Source organism: Ahaetulla prasina, chromosome 3 (assembly GCF_028640845.1).
Source record: "Ahaetulla prasina isolate Xishuangbanna chromosome 3, ASM2864084v1, whole genome shotgun sequence".
In the NCBI taxonomy this organism is placed as follows: domain Eukaryota; kingdom Metazoa; phylum Chordata; class Lepidosauria; order Squamata; family Colubridae; genus Ahaetulla; species Ahaetulla prasina.
In genome coordinates, this window is record NC_080541.1 from 98005095 (window position 1) to 98029277 (window position 24183).

At 39.3% G+C, this 24183-nt stretch overlaps 1 protein-coding gene across 1 annotated transcript in view; it reads right to left on the minus strand.

The window, feature by feature from the left end:
- Positions 1 to 24183, minus strand: part of TRIO (trio Rho guanine nucleotide exchange factor) — a 319986-nt gene that overhangs the window by 39920 nt on the left and 255883 nt on the right. Inside the window, exons 35-42 of the mRNA XM_058178800.1 lie at positions 16608 to 16900; positions 15076 to 15246; positions 11562 to 11657; positions 11013 to 11161; positions 9660 to 9726; positions 6632 to 6735; positions 4751 to 4820; positions 254 to 343 (exon numbers count right to left, since the gene is read on the minus strand). Coding sequence (XP_058034783.1) covers positions 254 to 343; positions 4751 to 4820; positions 6632 to 6735; positions 9660 to 9726; positions 11013 to 11161; positions 11562 to 11657; positions 15076 to 15246; positions 16608 to 16900 — 1040 coding nt within the window. The remainder of the gene's footprint in view (positions 1 to 253; positions 344 to 4750; positions 4821 to 6631; positions 6736 to 9659; positions 9727 to 11012; positions 11162 to 11561; positions 11658 to 15075; positions 15247 to 16607; positions 16901 to 24183) is intronic.

The window sequence follows — 24183 nt, forward strand, 5'->3', positions numbered from 1 at the left end:
AGTTACGGTTTACATGTAATCCATCTCTGAACTGGAATTTGTTATAAAGAGATATTAAATGTCAGAGTTAATAGACAGGAAACACATTCATTTATTTGGTAAAAATAAACCAATTTCAGCCCCAATCCCAAGGGTGTTAATATATCAAAAAATGGAAAAGATTAAGTAAATTTGGAGAAGATTGTAGCTGTTTCCCTTCTATCAAGAGACACAAATACAGTACATCTCCCCCCACGACTCCTTTGGCACTTACCTCAAAAAATGTATCAATGTACTCTGAGACAATATGCTCAGACTTTGGTTTATTTTGGCAATAAACTATATACATGTGCAATCTTCTCTCCTGGAATGAAAGGAAAGAACAATAAATGTGTAGTACAGAAAAAACTTAAAGTAAACTGACATGGACTAAAATTGAGATTACTATAAACTGAAAATTCTGGTTCTATTCTGGTTTATCACAGCTTGAAAAAAATGTATGCTGTAGGTCTTAAATAGCAATTATCTCTACAACTCTAGCCTTATCTTTTCCAAACAGAAGCAGGAAAACTATATTTGATGTGTATGCTATGTCTTATCAATATAGTGATCTAACAGAAAATGAAGTATGAACATAACTGTCATTATAGCTTTAATAAATTTTGGAACTGATTAGATATATACATGCATATGGTCAAAACACTGATTTCCAAACTTTTTGCTCTGAACGAAACTTTTCCAGATACGTTTTGCTGATCACCAGCTCATATAGGTATTGCCTTAGATTTTATAGCAGGGGTGTTAAACTGGCAGCCTGTGGGCCGGATGTGTTACATGTAGGCCACGCCCACCCCAGCTCTGCAAATGTGAAAAATATCATGAAACGTCATGTCACAGCAATCTGATGCGGCGAGTTGGACATCTGTGTTTTATAGCATGTTTTCAATGAGAGCCAAAAACTTAATTTTCCCACTTTCTGTAAATGGGAAAACATGAAGGACACTCTACAAAGCCTCAACTTCTATAGTCACTATTTTTATCTTATTGGCAGTAGCCTCTGCCAATATAATAATAAACTGAGCAACAGCTACGATATTTACACAAATTTCTAGGCATTGAGATATATGGAGCTCACAATATGAGAAAGTTTTGACCACAAGGGGAAAAAAAGAACAGGAACAATGACAGACAAAAAACCAAAATGGTTTTGTTTGCATACTGAACTTCCAGAAATCTAATTCAAGCTGAATAAGAGCTCATCAGTTGTAAGCTATTTGCCTCTTATGTTGAATTTGGCTGGAAATTAAGCTAGCTTGAGAAATTGCTGTCTGGATTTCAAGGCTTTGGCCTTAATAGTGGCCAGATGTTGTATCTGACAGTAGTTATCATAGTTCCCAAATGGTGATTCCCATTTTTTTATCCCTCCCACCTGTGTAGGGAAAGCAAGCCTCTTATTGAATTCCTTTCTGAGGTGGTCTATGAGAACATGTGTTTTCCATTTGCCAACCTTTTCCATGACTCCCCTTCCGCTCTGGACAAGGCTTTTCCAATCTTAACGGAGATCTGCAAACAGTTTCTTATTCTGCTTTTACTTCAGCTAGAAAGGGAAACTGGCAGAATTCTAGTCACTCTCAACCTAGCATTTTACCATTCATCAACAAGAGAGGATGAAAGGCAGTCTACCATTCCATCAATTCCTTGGTAGATTGATTTTTTTAAAAAATACAAAAAAAAAAAATCTAAAAAAAAGTAGGTGTGGTTAGAAACGTCAAGAGGTTCACTGAATTTCTCTGACAGGCTATCATTTGTTGACCTTTCTGTGGGAAGGTACTTCTGAAAAAAACAGACAAGCCAGGAACTCAGGACAAAATGGCCATGAGGGGCAGCAATCAATGACCAAAGGGAAGGGCTATATGCCTGCTATAGCAAATACTAACCAGATCAGTGGTGGGTTGCTACCGGTTTGCCCCAGATCGGGCAAACCAGTGGCAGCGGTGGCGAGAGGCTACGCCCACCCACCTGGATGTCTCTGCGCATGCGCAGAAGCTTCTGTGCATGCGCAAAAGCATTGCACGTGTACGCCCATCAGCAAAACAGTAGCGATGGGATTTGAATTCCACTACTGAACCAGATGGAGAGGAAGCATATGCCTATAACAAAATGAAATGCAGCAGACAAAAATATAAGTACTGTTAGAAGTTACATAACACACTTTTGATGTGGAATAAGAAAGGACTAAGCAGAGGTTGCTTTCCCAGAAAAAACAGAGGCATGTTGCAGGTGATATTGGGCTTTTCTGTTCTGCAGAAACATCTCCGTGCTGGGGCAAGCAGGCTGTGCAGATGAGCCTATGCTATACAATTTAGATCAATTAACTTGCACTCTAGAATGCTGAAAGTTCCCTAATGACTTGTCAAGGAATGCTGGAGAGATTTACATGGAAGAGAGCCAATAGCGGACTTTTATTGTTCTTTCTGGTTGTTCCTCATTTCTACTTTCATAGAAGCCAAAGAAGATTTCCCATTAAAAAACTGAAAGGGGAAAGCTTCAAATGCTTTCCAGCTTTTCTTTCCCATACAATAGCAGCAATCATAGAACTTTCAGATGTTCTAACCAGGGAATCTTGCTACCTTTCCATTTGTTCAGTTCTTTCTCAATGTGAGAAAATCTACAGATCCCTATTAGCTAAAGAATGCTATCTTTTGCTAACTAAATGACTGTAACAAACACAAGCTAATTTCTACCCAACGCATGCTGATTTCTTTAAATCGCACTGCTTAGGACTTAAGCAAAAAGGTCTGACAGCAAAGAAAGACATATTTAAAAAAAAAACTCTCCAGAAAAGATGAAATTGTGTTAGATAGATACTAATAGTTAGTCCTTGAGTCATGTTCACATTGGATGGAGATTTCAGTCATTGATGAAAGCAGTCATTAAGTGATCTCACAGGCCATTAAGTGGACAGAGTCCCAGGTGTCTTGGGGATGGGTTGGTGACAACCTTGGAGGGCTATATGTGTCTCTCTCCACTCAGGAGCTAAAAATCCTCTCTGCCAAAATTCAAGCAGGATTTTCAGCCATGAGCAGAGAGACACATTGCACAGACTTCCCCTATCCCTGAGACACTCCTCGTCTTTATCATGCTAACTCTCCACTCAGGAGCTGAAAAGCCTGCTTGGATTTCAGCTTTCTCTCATCTCTGGAGCCCAGAGAAAAGAGCTACTTACTCACAGATTTCAGCTGTGTCTGCTTGGAATGCTAAAATCCAAGCAGTTACGGAGCTGAAATCCTTGGCAGGCAGCTTTTTCAGCCAGCTCCCAGAGATGAAAAGGAGTCTTCTTGGCAGCAGACAGTTTTATCCATCCCTCAGAATATCTAATTGCTCAAGGATATCTTCCTCCAACTTCTCTGCAATAACCAGAATTACTAGGTAGTTGGGTCTCAAATCAGCTGTTGATGAGCATGAAGAGAAACACTGAGGAAAAACAGATTCCCTTGATCCCTCCAGGCATTAAATAATTACTGGAGCTCAGGGCAAGACTTCAGTAATGGTCTCCTCCTTAAGGAAATATTTTTAAGTCCTTTACAGGTTTAATCATACAGATTAATTATAATGCAAACGTATGACTTTTTGCAAAATATACTAGTTAGGTTTTTTTCACAGCTGCGATTGGATACTGGTTCTAAACTGAATATTTAATTTTTATTAAATATGTTGCACTTTACCATACTTTGCTAGATATCCAAAAAAGGAAGCCTAAAAGTTCATTTTCAGTATAAAGAATAGCTAGTAACATTTTAAAAAAAATCTGTTTCTTAGGTTTTGGATTACTACAATTCAAAAATGCCTATCAATTTTAAGTTTTTTACTCCTAATTTTTGATTGCCCATATTATTCTCTGCCAAGATTCAACATGAAAAGCTATGACAGATAAAGGTAAAAGATCACTTATGAACCAAGAGGATTGTGAATAAATGAAGCAAAAGAAGATTATACCATTAAGTAGTACAAAGATTTTTTATTTTGAATATGAATGAAGTGGGCAATATGTGGGTGACTGGTTGAAAAGATAACCTGTAAATGATAAAAATAGCCTTAATATCCAAAATAACAGAGCTGGAAGGGACCTAGGTCTTCTAGTCCAACTCCCTCAGACATTTCAGACAAATGGTTGTTCAATTTCTTCTTAAAAACTTCCAATGTTGGAACATCCACAACTTCTAGAGGCAAGTTGCTCTACTGATTAATTGTTCTAACTGTCAGGAAATGTCTCCTTAGTTCTAGGTTGTTTCCATCCATTGCTTCTTGTCCTTCCTTCAGGTACTTTGGAAAATAGGTTGACATTGTTTCTTCTTTGTGGCAGCTCCTTAGATATTGGAACACTGCTATCATGTTACCCCAAGTCCTTCTTTTTATTAAACTAGTCATATCCAATTCCAGCAATACGTTTATATGTTTTAGCCTCCAGTCCCCTAATCATCTTCGTTGTTCTTCCCCTTAGTTTATAATATTTTATAAATTGTCATTCTTATGTTAACTAAGTTTTACTTAGTATATTCCCTTCCTCTATTCAAGTGTTGTTCATAATACTGAATCCCGATATTTAAAATGTTTGTATTCCTCTTTTGGATCTCATATATATTCACATATACACAAATGTACATATTTGTGCTGCCAAACTGTTTTTTGTTTACTCTGCATTTTAAAATGTTTTTGGTTAGTTTAAAAAAGGTTCTGTACATAAACATGAAAACATGGTTTTCATACTTACATGTTTAACAAAAAGTGATCCTAATTTTTCTGGATCCTCAAGGCACTTCTCTAATTCTCCTAAAAAGAAACTGCAGAGAGGAAAAAAAACAAAAACAATTTTTTTTATTTGTTTATTTGAATAGGGCAAGATATAATAGCTTCAAAATAGATTCATTATTTTTGCTCCATTGAAGAATATCAACTACTATAATGAAGACATGTGGAGAATATATCTGAGATACCTTGCATGGAATTGATTAAACAGCAATTTTTCCTATATAAGCTCCATGAAAAACTGGGTTATATCAAACAAGCATCAAGTAGCAAATGTCCCCCCCCCCCGCTTTCATGTAGAACCAGTAATACTAAACCGGGCACACCAGGAATTCACTCTTACCTATCTCTAAACCTTAATAAAAAACTGAACCATTATCTTTAAACAATATGCTAAGGGGAAAAATTACCTTCAATAAATAATGTCTCAAGGGCTTACACTAAAAGTTAACAACTGGATCTAGTCCAAGGCCTATCTATTAAGGAGTCATCATCACTCATTCACAGACATATTAAAAGGGAAGGGAGAGACAGGTGGCCATTTTGAGATCTAATAATAATGGTAATAAAGTTCTTTCACATACAGATTCTTCAGACAGCCAAATCCCTTATGAAATGCCTTTTGAGTGTGATTAGTTCATCAGACAATTATTTTTATCTGTTGACTTTCCAATATCTTTTTTTCATATAGTCAGCCTAGGGGCCAAATGCTGTTTGCTATCTGGGTCTCAAAATAGAGACATTATCTATGACAGATTTCTTCAGTTATTAAATGGAGGGGCTTACATTTTCAACTAAAACTGTCAAGATTTTAATAAAAGTTCCTCCCCATAGTTAACAGAAATGTTACTGTATATCCAAAGGACTTTGACCAATCCACATAAGTAAAGGGTGATATTGATGAAGCTGTGTGGGATGCCTAGTAAAAATAGGTTACAAGGAACAATGGGTGGTTATTTAAGCATCATCCTGATACATACATGTACTTCAGATCCCAAAATTTCCCAGCCAGAATAGGATTGCTGAGAATTCTGGGACTTGGAAGTCTATACAGTTAGGGGATTACACCAGTAACCAGCTTGAATTATCTACATCTCCATGCTAATCTTGATGCAAAGAGCAGTCTACTCTTGGGCTCAGGAAAATTCATGCCAAGTGCAGGATCTCTATTCTGAATAGCAATTTACTGAAAATAAACAACTGTGCTTCTTTTGATAATGAATGTCTAACTGACAACGTCACTTTTATTTGTTTTATTATTTTTCAGAATATGTTAAGTCACACACCAAAATAATGTGTCAGTTCAATGGGCTACAGCAGGGGTGTCAAACTGGCGGCACGCAGGCCGGATGCATCATGCATAGGCCATGCCCACTTCAGCTCTGTGAATGGGAAAAATGTTGTGAAATGTCACGTGATGTCATGTGACACCGTGAGTTTATTCTGTGGACTACAGAATAAAGAATGGTGGATGCCATTTATTTATATCACTTCCAAATTATATCAGAGCAATTTTGGGATTTTTTTGGAAGGGGAGCAAAAGTGAAGGAATATCAATACTTTTGGCTGCATCTGATTGTTGCTTCCCTGGAACTGTACAAATTTAAAAACATAATTACTGAGACATAATGGCTATCTGCAGGTAAATTTGGACTCAGTTTTGATGAAACAAAAGCATATTAAATAAAGAAGTCATTTCTTCATCTTCATCATCTTTCAAGCCCATCCAAATATTTTTTCCAACATGGTATCTTGTAATGTTTGAGTTAGTTTATCCATCTCTTCAGTGACTCTTGCAAAGTTAAAAGCAGTATGACATTTACTCAAAAATAAAAACCATACATACTCTCTGTGCCAGTCATATATTTGATGAATGTTGCCAAACACAATTTTGTCTTTTCCTTTCATGTCATCAGGAACACCGTCTTCTTTCATGAGTGCCATATAACCCTAAAATAAATTAGCAAGAGAAATCAATAAGAGCCCTGTTATTTATCTGCAGGTGTGCTTAAATTTAGGCTGATGAACTATCCGATTCTCTGTTCAGAGATGTGTATTTAAAATTTACAAAAATGTTTCCCATTTCTTAATAGAAAAATGATGCATGGCGATCTTACGCAAGTTATTTGTTGTGGAATTCTGTTGTGCTGGATATGATAGTTCACCTTATCCAAGCCCTTTATCAAGCTGGTGACATTTTAACCTACAACTTGCAAATTTCCCAGCTAGTATGAACAAAAGCAATAATCCTAATATGCACAAGGTAAACAACCAGAAATGGGCCAGTGGTCTGCCCAGCGGTGAAATCCTCTGAAGTCTGCTACCAGTTCTATGAGTCTGCTACTGAGCGTGCATTTTGCATGCACATGTGTGCCTGAGGCACGCCCACACAGCGCTAAAAAAGGAACATTTTGAAGCCTTCCAAGTTTGCAAAGGTACGTAGAACAGCAAAGGGGGGGGGGAATCCGCTGTGCCACGCAATTTAGGTTAGCTAGAAAGCAGAAAATCCAACAATTCTAGCTAATATAAATGGTGTGTCACAGCTGATCATCACCCAGCTGATCGTCGGAAATACTGGTTCACCCGAACTGGTAGCATTTTTTTAAACTACCGATTCGGGAGAACCGGTCTGAACCGGGAACATTTCACCCCTGGGTCTGCCCACCGCACATATTTGTGATGCATCCATTCATTTAAGCAGAAAAATGATTTGCCCAAATAGTTGAAAAGAAATTAAAATCCTTTTCCATAATGGCAAAATATAGGTTCTAATAAGGCTTGAATTCCATATATAATATTATCAGTTTGGGTGCTTTACCTATAATGTCACAACTGAATTGTTTCATCAGCAAAAAAAGATCAAAATAAAATATCCACCTAAAACATAAAAGCAGCATAAATACACACATCTATTCTGGATTGCCAGGGAAAGCTTATGTTACATGTTCAATAAATGAAAATTAAAATTAGAGAGGCAAATTTATTTCAGTTCTTAGTTTGAATCTATTTCTTGACTACAGGTAGTCCTTGAATTACAACAGTTCATTTAGTGACCATTTGAACTTACAACATGAAGTTACCAAAAAGTGCCTTATGACCATTTTTTATACTTACAACCATTGCTGTATTCCTGTGGTTGTGTGATCAAAATTCAGAGGCTTGGCAATTGCCTCCTATTTATGATGGTTGCAGTATCCTGGGATCATGTGTTCACCATTTGCAACCTTCTGACATATACAGTTAATGGGGAAGCCAGATTCACTTAACTGTGTTACTAATTTAACAAGTACAGTGATTCATTTAACAACTGTGGCAAGAAAGGTCGTAAAATGGGGCAAAACTCTTAACAAATGTCTCACTTAGCAACAGAAATGTTGGGCTCATTTGTGATCATAAGTCAAGGACTACCTGTATATACTTTTATCTGTCAGTCTATACATGTAGTTGCTTGGCATATTAGTTAGCCTGACAATTTGGGCCAGCTAATAATTCTAAATGTCTCTATATTTCTCCTACATGAGTACATAGGAAATCTACTGGATAGTTATTCTGAACCAAATTATATCTGCTCAGAATCAATTATTTTATGATTATAGCTCTATGCTTTTCAGTGTTCAGAAACTTGTGGTTCTATGAATAGCTTTTCTGTGAGCATAGCCAGATTCATTATTATGTAGATAACTTTCAATCATGTAGTGGATCTTTGTGAAAGTATAATACACTAATATCACTGAGGCACTGAACAATACTGATCCTTCAAATAAAAAAATTAACAATATATCAATAAAATAATAAAATTGGTAAATATAATAATAATTAAATTTAGAAAACTCTATAGTAGATATGCGTGTGAGCTTGTGTATATCTGTAATCAGCCCACTTTTAATTAACTTCCCAAATGTTAGCTGCCTTTCAACTTTTGAACTTGTTACTTCATTCATGGGTTCTTGTATTTAACACACACAATGATCAAAATATGCTTCAGCTATCCATTCTAAAACAGTAAGGCTGTCAATTATTCCATTGCTTATATTCCTACACAATGATTCAACAGTCCTTAACTACAAATATTACTGTACATCAAGCCAGTTTTAAACACTCAACAGCTTATTTTGCCACAGAGTCAATAAACAGCATGCAATGCTAGTCTTGGGTAGGAATGGAAATTAATTATTGCCAAGTTTTGAAATTTACATGTCTAGATATCTATAAGCAGTTACACTGACAGTTAGTAATGATTTCTTTTGAAATATTATGATTAGCACTCCAACAACCTCAGAAAATTCAGCAACTGCAAATTTTAACTGATTTTATTTTTAACCAAAAGGACCAGTGTACTTGATTAAAAATAAATAAAAATAGTTTTCTTAAAGTACAGATAGTCCTTGACTTATGACCACAATTGAGCACAAAAGTTCTGTTGCTAAGCGAGACATTTGTTTAGTGAGTTTTGCCCTATTTTAAAACTTTTCTGGCCAGTTGTTAAGTGAATCACTGCAGTTGACAAGTTAGTAACCAAGTTGCTAAGTGAATGTGGCTTCCTTATTGATTTTGCTTGTCAGAAGGTCGCAAAAGGGGATCACATGACCCTGGGACACAGCAAAGGTCATAAATATGAATCAGTTGCCAAGCACCTGAATTTTGATCACATGATGCTGCAAAGATTGTACCTATGAAAAACAGTCGCAAGTCACATTTTTCAGTGCTGTTGTAGCTTTGAACCATCACTAAATAAACTGTTGTAAGTCGAAGACTACCTGTATTATTGATAATATCTTCTAAAGATGATTGGATTGAGAGGAATGGAAAATTCATGCTTCTGATTTGATTGATAAAAATTTAAACCAATCTGCTTAGATAAGAATGAAACATACCTCTACTACATAGCCAAGATCTCTCACATAATCTCGTTCTGTCTCCACTAATTCCTGTAAGACATACCTGTAAAATGACAGAGAAATAAATTTAATAATCCCAATTATCAGTTTATATATGGTCAAATACAAATAGCAGAATACTCTTGACTCTATTTAGCTGGTTCATAGTTTAAGCTATTAATTGATAAATTAAGAACTATTTATAACTAGAGAGGTAAGATATATTTTTGAAGACTGTAAGGGAGAACTGTCTGGTTGTTATAGTAAGAAATTAACAAAATGATCTCCTCCCATAGATCTGTCTGGCTCCCATCCTGATAACATTGCTGGCTATTCTCTCATGCTTTGGGCTAGATTCATATTTGATATCATTGGTCCTTAATCTATGGTCATTCTATCCTCTCTAGATTTGTTGGAAAAGAAACTGGTTTTCCCATAAGAAGATAATTGGATATAGTTGTTGCAATGAAGACTATGAAGATTTCAGTACAAGATCAGGAGTTTTTAGTTAAAAAAGAAAAAAAATTAAATAAGCAACAAGATATTCCTAAATGTAACTGCTTCCCCCACCCCCTAAAATTGTTTTTAAGAATGTATAAAAACTGTTATGCCTATGGGATTTTATATATTAATTTTTTTCATAAGTAGATGTTACCATTTGAGTGAAACTGAAGAATACTAAAGGCTAAATATAATAATTTGAGCATATTAGCTGTATGCTACTTCCATTATTTATTAGAGAGGGCTATAGAGCTCTCTGAAGCAGTATATAAGTCTAAGTGCTATTGCTATTTAATGTGCAATGTAAATGATTGTACTTGAAAGGGCAATTTTAATGGTGAAATTTCTGTTTTTATATGCAGTCTTGATTCATCAGATATAGGCCGGAACAAATATCTTAAAAATCAATCAATCTCTTTGCTATCCTTTTGAAAGCATTCAAAAAAGTCTGATCATAGAATAGAATAGAATAGAATAGAATAGAATAGAATAGAATAGAATTTTTATTGGCCAAGTGTGATTGGACACACAAGGAATTTGTCTTGGTGCATATGCTCTCAGTGTACATAAAAGAAAAGATACGTTCATCAAGGTACAACATTTACAACACAATTGATGGTCAATATATCAATATAAATCATAAGGATTGCCAGCAACAAGTTATAGTCATACATACATCATGTATAATAAAAGAAACTAAAAATATGGCAGTCTTCAAAAACTGATCATGTTTAATTTTGTCTTAAAGAAGAATGAAAACCTTAAAGACTTTATATAAAAAAAAGCAAAGGAAAAGTGTTCTTCTTAAGCAAATGACAGCCTTTAAAGAAATTTGTAGTCTAGTCTTACTGTCGTCTCTTTAAAGAACTGGATTTCCGTTCTTCCATCTCGTCAATGGGTGATGAGGAAGAGAGAAGTGAGTTGTCTGAAGGATTGAATGATGGGCTGCTACTATCACCCTGGTCTACCATCAATGAACTTGGGCGATCTTCTAGAGCCTAAGACCAAGTTGAAACACAATTATTATTTCCTTTACATTGCATACACTGCAAATGTAATAGTAGCTGGATGACACACATTTAACTATCAATAATACATAGCTTATCTTATTTTAACAAATATGCTACTTTCATTTTCACTATTAGATAAATTTAAAAAATTACTCTAAGAGGGTTATAAACCTTTCCCTCTAAATTTACTTTTCCCAGGGCTATTTGGATCACAGTAGTTGAGAAAAAACTAATGTTGGATAGCACAATTTTTTTAGATCAAGTAAGAGTCTCAAAGTCTCTTAATATCATTAGACAATATACCATATAAGCAAGTCTGAGCTATCTACAAGATGCCAGTAAATAACAACAACAACAACAACAACAACAACAACAAAAGAACACTCACCATTTTGCTCTTTACAAGCTCTTCTATGGCACTGACAAGCTCTGCTGCACTGGGGGTTTCTGAGCTGGTAGGACGTACCAATAAACGAGAAGATGTCTACAGAATGGAATTAAGATTGAGATGGGGAGATAAAGGGAGAAAATCATCTTATTCAAAAAATATTTTAATACCTTTGAAATGAATAGTTCATTTCACTTCACTTCAAAGAAGCATTTTTTTAGCAAATCCTGTTATTTAGAAATGTTATTCTCTCCATATCTTTCACCTATTTGGCAATGATAATGTATAATTGGCCTGTGAGGAATCTTTTAATCTTCCTGTATTATTATTAAAGCTAATTATATTTGTTTCCTCATCCCCCGCCCCCAAATTCCATATTAACATGAAGCAGCACAGAAAAGAACTAAACCTAAAGAATCTGTGGGTCAGAGTGAAATTTCTTTAAAAAGGAACGTTCTAAAAGGGAGTAGAACTCACATAGATAAGATTCCTTAACATTATAAACATGAAACAGAAGTCTGGAAGATCTCTAACCTCAAAAATTACAGGATTCTAATTTCTGGCTGCAAATAATGAGAAATGGTATGGCCAGAGGAAGCTTTTGGGGAAAGATTTGAGGAATTAGTAAATAAGCAAGTCTGATTGCAGACTGCATGTATCCTATGTAACTGTAATCTACACAAGTAATATAAGGCTCACTTCATAATGGAAGCACAGCACAAATGTCCCATGGGCCAAATATTTTATGCTTTTTTTCACTGCTATACAGAAAGATTAAAATTAATCAAGAATTTCAAAATTTGGAACATTGTGCATTTTTATTTTTGGAAGATTGGCTGTCCCATAATGTAAATACTAAATAAATTTTAGTGTACATTAAACAGCTTAAGTTGAATGGGGACAAAGAAAATAGAAGATTTACACGAATACACAGAAACTGTGCCAAATCAAATAGAACAAAAAAGCAACATTATGCTAACTAAAGGTGATTTTTAAGAAGAAAAATCAATGAAAAAAAATACTGCATAGCAACTGTTTTAGCAATTGTTAGAAAAAGTGATTTATAAAGCAGTACTAAATAGATTGACTATAGACAATGAAAATGCCTTCCAATGACTAAAGCTTTATTTGTTGAGACACAAATTAACATAGATTGACAGATCTGTGTATGTTAGGACACTGCATTTACCTGGTGTGATATTTGCAATAATATGTTAATTTACAAGCTACTCTCTACATTAGAGATTTTGGTTTGCTTCACAAAAGCATACTTAGAGTAAAACTGAGCTTTGATTGTTCTTGGGTGTACAGACTGATCAGTATATCCTCATATTAATATAGAAGGCAATAATGTATGTCAAAAACGTTTAAAATGGTTGTATCAAAGGAAAAGAATGATGAAACAAGGTAAAAATGCTGTAAGAATGTTGCAAAATGGCAATGGTCCAGATTTAGTCATATTCATAATATTAAAATCTGAATGTAGTTTGCTTATGGAGTAGTTGTCTGACTTGGTTAGCATCTCTGCCTGAAGACTGAAATAATTGTTTCCTTATGTAAAGAGAAGGGTAGTAAAAATGAATGCAAAATCTACAGGGATTTTAGTTTGTTAAATGTGCCAGGGAAGGTTATTTAACAGAATTTTAATTGAAAGAGTATCAGAAGCAATAGTAAGCAAAACTTAGCAACTGTTGTCTGGTTTTACCTGTCATTTATATGCAGACTATATTTTTGCTCTTCAGCGAGTATCTGAGAAATGTGCAGTTGTGAAAAGGAAACTATTGTACGTTTATTGATTTGAGAAAGCATGTGATAAAGTGCTATTAACCCATGAAAAATTCTCCTTTACAAAATGTAACCAACGTTCATTTGTTGGAAGTTCTATACAAATCAACACTTTTTTTCATGGAAGGTATTAATTAATTAATTAATTAATCTACAGAGTGGAAGTGTTGTTAAAATACTGCTTCCCTCCTTGTATGTCAATGCATACTAAAATTAGAACTCTGCTATACACACTTATATTAATACTATGAGGTAATAGAGATAGTAAGGGAAGTTGGGAAAATCTGTGTATCTCAGACTAGTTCCTAAGCTCCATATGAAAGAGATAAAAGACAAAGGTTAAAGTAATTTCTAATATTTAACATTGCAGCTGAGTTCCTTGTGAAAAATTTATGTACAGTATATATTGTATGTCTGTGAAACACATGACACAACTGCCTATAGGAAGGATTATTCATCTCAGAAAGGAGTATGGATGAACTCTTTGTCAAATAGGGCTTATTCTACACACTTGCAGCTACTGTAGTAAGATCTGAATCTGAGCCAAAACATTTGATTTTTTAAAATAAGCTAACTAAGAGCAGAAAGGATTTTAAGCCTTAGGGACTTTTTATTAATGTCTAAGAACACTGTATTGCAGATACTGTCATCATTCTGTATATCATGGGAGTTGTTTTCAGTGGATATGCAGGAAATCCCCTCCGCCATCAAGGATGTGGTTACCTTAGCAATGATTAACATCCATAAGAGAAACCCACAAGAGTTCCAAAAAGCAAAGAAGGAAATAAAAACCCATACACTCAACTGTTGAAAATGTCTGGCTTTCTGAGAATGATGGCATGTTGCCAAGAAAATAGACAACCTAAGAGCTCACATTATAAAATTAATTCTGAGTACAATGAAAACTCATTTTAACAAACCAATTAAGTGAAGAGGTATTTGTTATTCACAAGTGTACCGTATTTTTCAAAGTATAAGACGCACCTTTTTCTCCCAAAAAAGAGGGTGAAAATCTGGGTGTGTACATACTCTGAATGCCGTACCCAGCTTCTCAAAGGTTTCAGAGGCTGAAAAAAGCATCAGAAAAGAATCCCTCAGAGCTTCAGAAAAGAAGTTCCCAAACAGAGCTTCAGAGGCTTTTTTTCTGAAGCTGTTTCGGAGGCTTTCAGAGGGAGAAAAAACAAGTTTTTTCTGAAACAGAGTTTCAGAAGTTTTAGAGACAGAAAAAAAAGCAAAAAAAAAAAAAGCATGGCACAGAGCTCACAACCAATGAATCTGTTGCTAAAATTCACCTCTGAAGGTATTCCGGGAGGCTGATCCACCTGCCAATCAGCTTTTTTCTTATTTTCCCCTCCAAAAACTAAGGTGTGTCTTATATTCCGGTGTGTCTTATACTTCGAAAAATATATTAAGTACAAAAGCATATTTTTGAACTGCATGCAACTCCACTATATCAAAATGCACTTAAAAGAGTATATGGAGTCTTCAGCTGGTGCATATTAATATTAAAACTAGAATAAAGCATGCATAACAGCTAAATGAATGGAAATACTTATGTAAATTGACTTAAGTTGCGTAATTTCTGCAAAATCCCTTGTCCAGTATTTTATCACCATAGAAAACTGTGGTCTAGGCATGATCCAGTTGGCATGACAATAGGCCATGACCACTGAGAACCAATTATCCCCCCCTCCAATTCTGCCAGAGAAAGTCTCTCCACCCATTTTACCTTATCGTCTTGTGCGTCTGGTTGAAGCAGACTATGTTGTTGGATTGCCATTGGAGGGGGAAGTGGCACAGCATCAGGTCCTTCTTCACCTTCTTCTTCTCCACAACTCTGCATGCCAGATGAAGATGATTTGGAGAGGGTGCCACTACTCAAGCCCTCATTCCGGCCTCTCTGCAAAGAGAACCATATTCATACTTATTGATTAGATGGTGCTCTATCAGTGTTGAAATCCAAATTTTTTTACTACTGGTTCTGTGGCGTGGGTTGGTGGGCATGGTGTGGCTTGATGGGTGCGGCAGGGGAAGGATACTGCAAAATCCCCATTCCCTCCCCACTCCTAGGGGAAGGATATTGCAAAATCTCCATTCCCACCCCACTCTGGGGCCAGCAAGAGATGGTATTTGCTGGTTCTCTGAACTGCTCAAAATTTCTGCTACCAGTTCTCCGAACTGCTCATGATTTCCACTACCAGTTCTCCAGAACCTGTCTGAACCTGCTGGATTTCACCCTTGTGCTCAATATATAAAGTGCTGTGTAAAGTGCTTCTTAGTTCTGAGAGCACTTACTGACCTTTCTAATACGCTAATATCCTTGAGGAAAGTTTATTTGTGACCTTCTTTTGACCAAACAAAACCTGCCAAATTCTACTTTAACTAGCAAGGAAGCATATCAGCCTGGTTCCTACTTAGTTCTAAGTCAGAATGTTTAAAATTATTATCAGTTCACAAATCCTGTATTATTACATCTTGATGTTATATCAGAATTAGCAATTTTCGATAAAGCATTTTCACATAAACTTTAGCTGAGTTTATTGCGAACTCAAGCAATGATAGATTTTCACTTAATGTAGAATAAGGAAAATGACCTCGACAGATATATTTAGGAATCACTGCATAGTAAAATAGGCCGATACTTTTTCAAAATTCAGAATGAGATAACATTTGGAAGGGCCTTAGGCCAATGTCTCCCTAATTCATTGCAGTATAAGGAGTATACAGCACAATTAGATTTGCAAGATTCTGCCTATGTAGTTTATGATTGGTGCATTTTGTGTGTGTCTTTTGTGCTTGATCCAGAAACAAACTGTTTTGAGTTGGGCAGTTATATACATATATGCGTGCATGTATAAATATTTCATTGTCACCTGGCCAAATAGTGGTCTTCTCAGACTCTAGAAAGAAAGAAGTGCTGATCAAACTTAACTACAGAACTGCTTCCAGTTCTTTCATAATTTAGATGCACAATTAATGCTTATTTTAATAACTTGCAGGACCGTTAGTCATATATTTTTGACAGAGGCATCAACAATAAAAACAGATAATTTGGAGAATGAAAATAGCCAGATATAGCTGTTTCTGGAAGACCGCTATGGAATATATAGAAACAAATGGCTTGTTAAGGGTTCCCGCCCCCCACTTTTTTTGTTATTAAAAAAGTTGATCCAGTAAATGTAATTACTTACAAGAAGGTAACAAAAAATATGATGTTATAGACTGAAAAAGGCACACGAGCAGCAACTAATGGATATCTACCTCTTCGAGAGTTTCATCTTGGGGCGTAGCTGCACTGTCATCAGAGTCTTTCTGAGAACCAGTATCAGCACTTTTGCGGACTTCACGGCTCTTCTTATGTTTGTGAGCCAGTTTCTTTACATGGCCGTCTGCCTTTCCACTGCTAAGTCGCCTCACTGGACTAGTGAGCCACTTCCTCAGGGTATTGCCAGGGCGTTTAGGACCAGGAGAGCTTTGTGCACCAATCATATGGGGCTGGAGTGATGTTACTGATGCAGGAGGACTTGCATCATTGCTGGAAACTGAAAGAGAATCTGAAAAAGAGAAAAACAATGAAAATACAGGTAAGAAATAACTGAGGGAGGGAAATAACAGCTTAACAAAACACTTATTTTCCTAAAGCAAGTTAAAAAAACGTATGAGTTCTCACTATAATCATTGTGAAGCTCTATTATTATTTGCAACAGTAGCCGTTATATAAATACTAGTTTGTATGCATATTACAATTTGGTTTAATACTTTTGCTATTCTAAGGATTCCCTCGTTGATGTATTAGCTAGCAACCAGATGGCTCATAACTATGGTTCCCTATATTTCATGAAGGAAAGCATCCAACTCATGATGGAATGATTTTACAAGCCATCCTTAAAACACAACTATCTAAAACACAGTTATTTAAATGTAATTTTTATTAAGAATTTTATACACATAAAAAGCAAACTAAAGAAAAAAGTATGAAAAAGAGAAAGAATTAAAGAGAAAGAAAAATGCAAAAAGCAAAGCAGAATAAAAAAGAAAAAGAAACAAGAACAAATATACAAATTCCAACTTTCTTTACAAGTTACAAACTATTATCCCTCCTCCTTAGTATTACAAGGTTTCTCCACTCCTTCGTCCTTTTTTAATTGTCAAAAAACCACATTTCACTTTTTTCCATTTCCATAAAAAAGTTTATAAAAGGTTTCTGTCATCTCCTACTGATTCCAGTCTTTTATAAAAGTTCTTGTTGTACCTGTACCAAAGAGGTCAGTTTTGCCATTTCTGACATCTTCATAACCTATTCCTCCATTGTGAGAATTTCAATGCTCCTCCATCATTCTGCAATAATTAACTGATTTTCAAGGAATGTGTTTGCTTTATAGTATTATGCAATATTTCAAGGCTTGAAAAGATATTGTGAAAATGACATGGCTTTTTATAAATTAATTCCATGTGATTAGTACAGCACTGCTTGTTTCAGTGATGCACCAGCATAAGGTATGCGCATGCGCGAGAATGGCGTCTAACTAGATGCAGCGGGGGGATGGCAAATCTCCCCTATCCAGTTTTTGGTAGGGAGGGGGCTTTCTGACAACTTGGCCCCCCTCCCCAGTTGGGCGGAACATCATGCCAAGCCGACGAGGGTTTTTTTACCCCCCCTCATGGAGTTTCGGCTGGCTGGTGAGGCGAGAACGCGACCGCCGGCTTATCCAGCATGTTTTGGGATGGCGGCCGGCGTTTTTCCGTCGTTTACTTTTTTCAACGGTAGCGGAGGCCGTAGGCAGGAACATTCAGCACCCGAAGAGGATTTTTCCCCTCCCAACTGGACGGAACACCGTCTCCAGTTGGGTAGAACATTGTGGGACATCGTGCCAAGCCAAAGAGGGGTTTTCGGCCCCCGGGAGGAGTTTTCGGCTGGCCGGTGGGACGAGGGCATGGCCGCCGGCTTGTCCTGCATGTTTGGGGCGGCGGTTGGCGTTTTCATCGTTTTTCCCTTCGGTGATGGCAGAGGCGGCAACGTTCGACGCCTGGGGCACCAGAGGCAGTTTTTTCCCCTGGGGAGCATTTGACGAGACAGAGATCCGAGGAGACTGTGCTTTGGAGAGGGAGTGGAGGTGTGGAGGCATTCTCGGCTGGTTGGGAGATGCAGATGTAGGCCCCGCTAACTGGACTGGGGGCGGTGGCCAGTGCCTGGCCGTTTTTCGGCGGTTGGCAGTGGCAGCGCCTGAAGAGGGGTTTATCCCCCGAAAAAGATCACGGTTAGTTGGGGCGAGGCGTGGGTTTGGACTCCGCCCCCCACGGATTTGACAAGTCTTTGAAATCGGCTGATGCATGGGGAGGTGCCCCCCCCGCCACTTTGGTGTCGGAGGTGGTGTGGTGTTGACGGTGGTGATAGTAACGCCGTCCCCCCCCCCCCCAATGGCCTTTTTAAGGCCTATTTTACTGTCATCTATGTCATCTTTGTCATCATACACTTTTACTCTCCACCTTTTGGATTATTTCATCTTTTGAACATCTTTGGACCATCTCTTCTCACCCTCGGACTATTACACTCTTGTCTCCCGGTTTAAGACCTACCATGTAGTATTATATCTGCATTACCATTGTATTTAAAGACTGGTCTGGGACTGGATTTGGCCATCTCCATATATTTCCGAGATGTATCTAACGACGCAACTTCTCAGTCTGCGAGATTCCCCCCTCTCGCGGACATGGCCCTCTACGTTATCGAAGGCCTACCTTGATGACGGATTTTGGAATCCCGAGAGGTGGCATGCGGCTAAAAAGAGCCTTTGGGGATTTTTAAATAGGGAATTTTTAAGGGTAGGGAGGGTAAGGGCGGGTGTTGGGGGAAACCCGTCGGGGGGGTATGTCCAGTCCCAGCGCGCGCTCACGGCATTACTTTAGTTGGTCCGAAGACAGGGGGGAGGGGAGTGTTCAGAGCAGAGAGTGTCATTCCATCTGTACAGTAAGTGGGAGAGGCAGATATGGCAAAGGCAAGGGGCCATATCGTTCTTCGGGAGCACGTGTTCAATGTTTGAAAGCGATCACGTGCTCCGGCCCCTCAGTCCTTACTCGTTCCCCGGATGGTCAGGATCCTCAGAGCTTGGGTCTGAGGCTGATGCTTTGCAATGCCCGGTCCGTGGTTAATAAGGCTCCCCTGATTTGTGATCTTATTCAGAGGGAGTCCGCGGACTTTATGGGCACTATGGAGACCTGGTTGGGCATAGAGGGGGGTGTACCCCTGGTTGAACTGTGCCCTCCGGGTTTCTGCGCATTCCATCAGCCAAGGGCCCAAGGTAGGGGTGGGGGGGGGTGGCGGTTGTGATTAAAGAGAGTCTGGAGCCGAGGGAGTCCACTGTACCTCAGATAGCTGGTTGTGAATCCCTCCTTGTGAAGTGGGGCCATCGAAATCAGATGGGTCTGTTGATCACGTACCTGGCTCCTTGCTGCGTGACTACAGCCCTACCTGAGCTACTAGAGGTGCTTGCTGGGGTGGCGGTTGAGACTCCCAGACTTTTGGTCTTGGGGAATTTCAACCTGCCATCGGCCGGCTTGTCATCAACGGTGGTTCAGGAGTTCCAGGCCTCCATGACGGCCTTGGACCTGATAAGTAACTGATGACCCTACACACATTGGGGGAGGCGCACTAGACTTGATTTTTATCTCGGGTCAGTGGGTTAATGATCTGGAATTAGGAGATATAGTGAAGGAACCGGTGTCATGGTCAGATCATTTTCTCCTCCGCCTAGACTTTCGGACCGCCGCCCACCACCGCAGGGAGACGGAGCCAATGCGTTGGTTCCGTCCCAGGCGCCTGATGGACCCGGAGAGGTTCCGGATGGAGCTTGGGCCGTTTCCTGAGTATCTGGCCCACGGCACGACTGAAGAACTAGTTGTGGCCTGGGAACGGGCCGCGGCTGGGGCTTTGGATCGTGTCGTGCCTTTGCAGCCTCTGACCCGGCGTAGATCTCAATTGGCTCCCTGGTTTTCCGAGAAGCTGAGAGAGATGAAACGCCGGAGAAGACGCCTAGAGAGCACTTGGAGGTCTAGCCGTTCCGAGGCTGATCGGACACTAGTGAGGTCTTTTACTAAGACCTACCTAGTGGCAATGAGGGAGGCGAAATGTTCTTACGTTTCCACTCTCATTGCATCGGCAGATAACCGCCCGGCCGCCTTGTTTTGGGTGACCCGTTCCCTCCTTCATCAGGAGGGACGGGATGACCCTTTACAAGGACGTGCTGAGGAGTTTAACAGTTATCTATACGATAAAATTGTTCAGCTTTGGGATAGTTTGGACCAAAATTGCGATGATCCAACCGAGATGACAGAGACGCGTCTTGTTGAGGTTGTTTGGGATGAGTTTGATTCTGTGGCTCTCGAGGACGTGGACAGGTTGCTGGGGAGGTTGCATGCAACTACATGTTTACTGGACCCGTGTCCCTCCTGGTTAGTACTGGCTACTCAGGAAGTGACACGAGGCTGGCTCCGGGGGATTATAAATGCTTCTTTGGTGGAAGGGGTTTTCCCCGCTGCCTTGAAAGGGGCGGTGGTGAGACCCCTCCTCAAGAAGCCTTCCCTGGACCCAGCTATTTTGGGGAATTATCGTCCAATCTCCAACCTTCGCTTTGTGGCGAAGGTTGTAGAGAGTGTGGTTGCATGGCAGCTTCCCCAGTACCTGGATGAAGCTGTCTATCTAGATCCGTTCCAGTCCGGCTTCTGACCCGGTTATAGTACGGAGACGGCTTTGGTCGCGTTGGTGAATGACCTCTGGAGGGCCAGGGATAGGGGTTGCTCCTCTGCCTTGGTCCTATTAGATCTCTCAGCGGCTTTTGATACCATCGACCATGGTATCCTGCTGCGCCGGTTGGAGGGATTGGGAGTGGGAGGCACCGTTTATCGGTGATTCTCCTCCTATTTCTCTGACCGGTTGCAGACAGTGTTGACAGGGGGGCAGAGGTTGTCCGCGAGGCGCCTTACTTGTGGGGTGCCTCAGGGGTCAATTTTCTCACCTCTCCTGTTCAACATCTATATGAAGCCGCTGGGGGAGGTCATCAGTGGTTTCGGGGTGAGTTACCATCTGTACGCTGATGATACTCAGCTGTACTTTTCCACCCCGGACCACCCCAACGAAGCTGTCGAAGTGCTGTCCCGGTGCCTGGAAGCCGTACGGGTCTGGATGGGGAGAAACAGACTCAAGCTCAATCCCTCCAAGACGGAGTGGCTGTGGATGCCGGCACCCCGGTACAGTCAGCTGCAACCGCGGCTGGCTGTTGGGGGCGAGTTACTGGCCCCAAGGGAGGGGGTACGCAACTTGGGCGTCCTCCTGGATGGACGGCTGTCTTTTGATGAACACCTGGCGGCCGTCTCCAGGAGGGCCTTCTACCAAGTACACTTGGTTCGCCAGTTGCGTCCCTTCCTTGACCGGGATGCCTTATGCACGGTCACTCACGCTCTGGTCACTTCTCGTTTGGATTATTGCAATGCTCTCTACATGGGGCTGCCCTTGAGGTGCACCCGGAGGCTGCAGTTAGTCCAGAATGCGGCTGCGCGAGTAGTAACGGGAGCCACTCGTTGCTCCCACGTAACACCACTGCTACGCAGTCTGCACTGGCTTCCTGTAGTCTTTCGGGTGCGCTTCAAGATTTTGGTTACCACCTTTAAAGCGCTCCATGGCTTAGGACCCAGGTACTTACGGGACCGCCTGCTGTTACCTTATGCCTCCCACCGACCCGTACGCTCACACAGAGAGGGTCTTCTCAGGGTGCCGTCCGCCAAACAATGTCGGCTGGCAGCCCCCAGGAGCAGGGCCTTCTCTGTTGGAGCTCCTACGCTCTGGAACGAACTTCCCCCTGGCCTACGCCAAGTGCCTGATCTTTGGACCTTTCGCCGTGAGCTAAAAACATACTTATTTATGCAAGCGGGACTGGCTTAATAGTTTTATTAATTTTAATTGGGGTTTTATTGTGTTAGGGTTTTTAAATTTTTAAATTTTTAAATTTTTAATGTCGGCCTTTTTCTAATATGCTCTGTTTTAAATTTTTTTGTTTTAATTGCATATATTCTGAGTTTTTATCTTTTCGGCTGTACACTGGCCTGAGTCCTTCGGGAGAAGGGCGGTATAAAAATCTTATTAATAAATAAATAATAATAAAATAATAAATCTGATATACAGATAAGGACCTCATTTGTATAGCAACAACAAAATAGAACATGTAATTTTATTTTTAACTATATATTGGAGGCTGATATATTTTAATGCTCTTTCACTAAGTATCTATTTTACTCCTTTCACACTCCCAGGGCTTGTGAGTGACAGAGTATGGTTAAAAGCTAGCGTCTCACACGGATCAACTTGATGCAAATAATCAAGGATATGTGCATTCTATACCTCTCCATGATAATTCTGAATACTAGCTACTCCAATCATGCTACTGGTAGGACTTTAGAAAACCACCTCTCTGTCTCCTTCCCTCCCCCTCTCTCTCCCCCCTCTCTCTCCCTCCTTCATCATTCTTTTAAAAATCTCTTTTGCATTAGTCATGAGGAAGGAAAAACCACTGGAATCACACTTCAACAGCTTTTCATAGGTCCAGCCTTTATCTTTATATTGTTGCAATTCATTTTCTTCCAAGATGAAATTATATGCTAAATGGCACATTTCATGGCAGAAATGGAAAATCTTTTGCTAAATTACAGAGCACTGTACTCCCAACCAACATAAACAAAATTGAAAGTTACTTAATGATTCAAAGGTTTCACACTACAAAGGACTGGATGAAGAAAATGATGTTGCTATGCTATGCTATGAAAATGCAGCCCAATTGTTATATGCAAACATATAAGCAAAGTGATTTGTTGCTGTTCCTGCATTTATATTAACATTTAATCAGGCCTGGGAAGATGTTCATTGATTATTCTCCCAATAACAAATTAATAAACATTTATCCCTTTTGTTAAGTCTTTGCATTTAACTCATATCCGACTAAGAACCAAGAATATTGTTCAAATTCATAACACTATTAAACAGTGCAGACACCAGATGAGTGTTTGGGACTTTCCTATCAGTTTTTCAGATTACTTAAGGATGTACTTTTGTTTAGACGGCCCATAAACCCTCCAAGGTATAATTTGCTGCTGTATCCTCAGGTTTGAAATACAGCTCCATATGGCCTCTGCAAATGGAGGTCAAAGTTCATAGAAAGTCCAGACACATTTTAAAAAAAAAACCTGAAGGGAAAGCAGAGTAATTAAGCTACAACAAAAATAAATAATGAAAGTTACTTTTTCAGCCAAACTAAAGATTACTGTTCATTCTCAACTTGAGAAATATGACCCTGGTTATCTGGGATTGTTGTCTTTGATTTTTTTTTTAAAAAAACCCAATCATGCCTTGGTTCTTGATGCTTCAAAAGCAGCTGCTTACATTTCTTGGTTGTATTCCAACCAAGTTACTTAATAAGACCAGAGGTTACCAGGGAGTCTATCTTTAAATGAGGAACTGCAGTGCAAATAACAGAGAGTTAGATTATTCTCAACTGAACATTTGTTACTACAAAATATCACACATAACCATTCCTTCTAAAAATTACACAATAGTCCATGATGGCGAACCTATGGCATGAGTGCCACAGGTGGCATGCAGAGCCTTCTCTGTGGGCATGTGAGCCATTGTCCCAGCTTGGCTCTGCCACACATGCACATATGACTTCCACCAGCCAACTGGTATTTGGGTCTCTGTAGCACATACGTGGGGGCGCATGCGTGGGGTTGCGCTTGCATGCATAGGATGTGGGGTTGCGCATGGGGGGGTGGCATGGGGGGGTGGGCATATGTG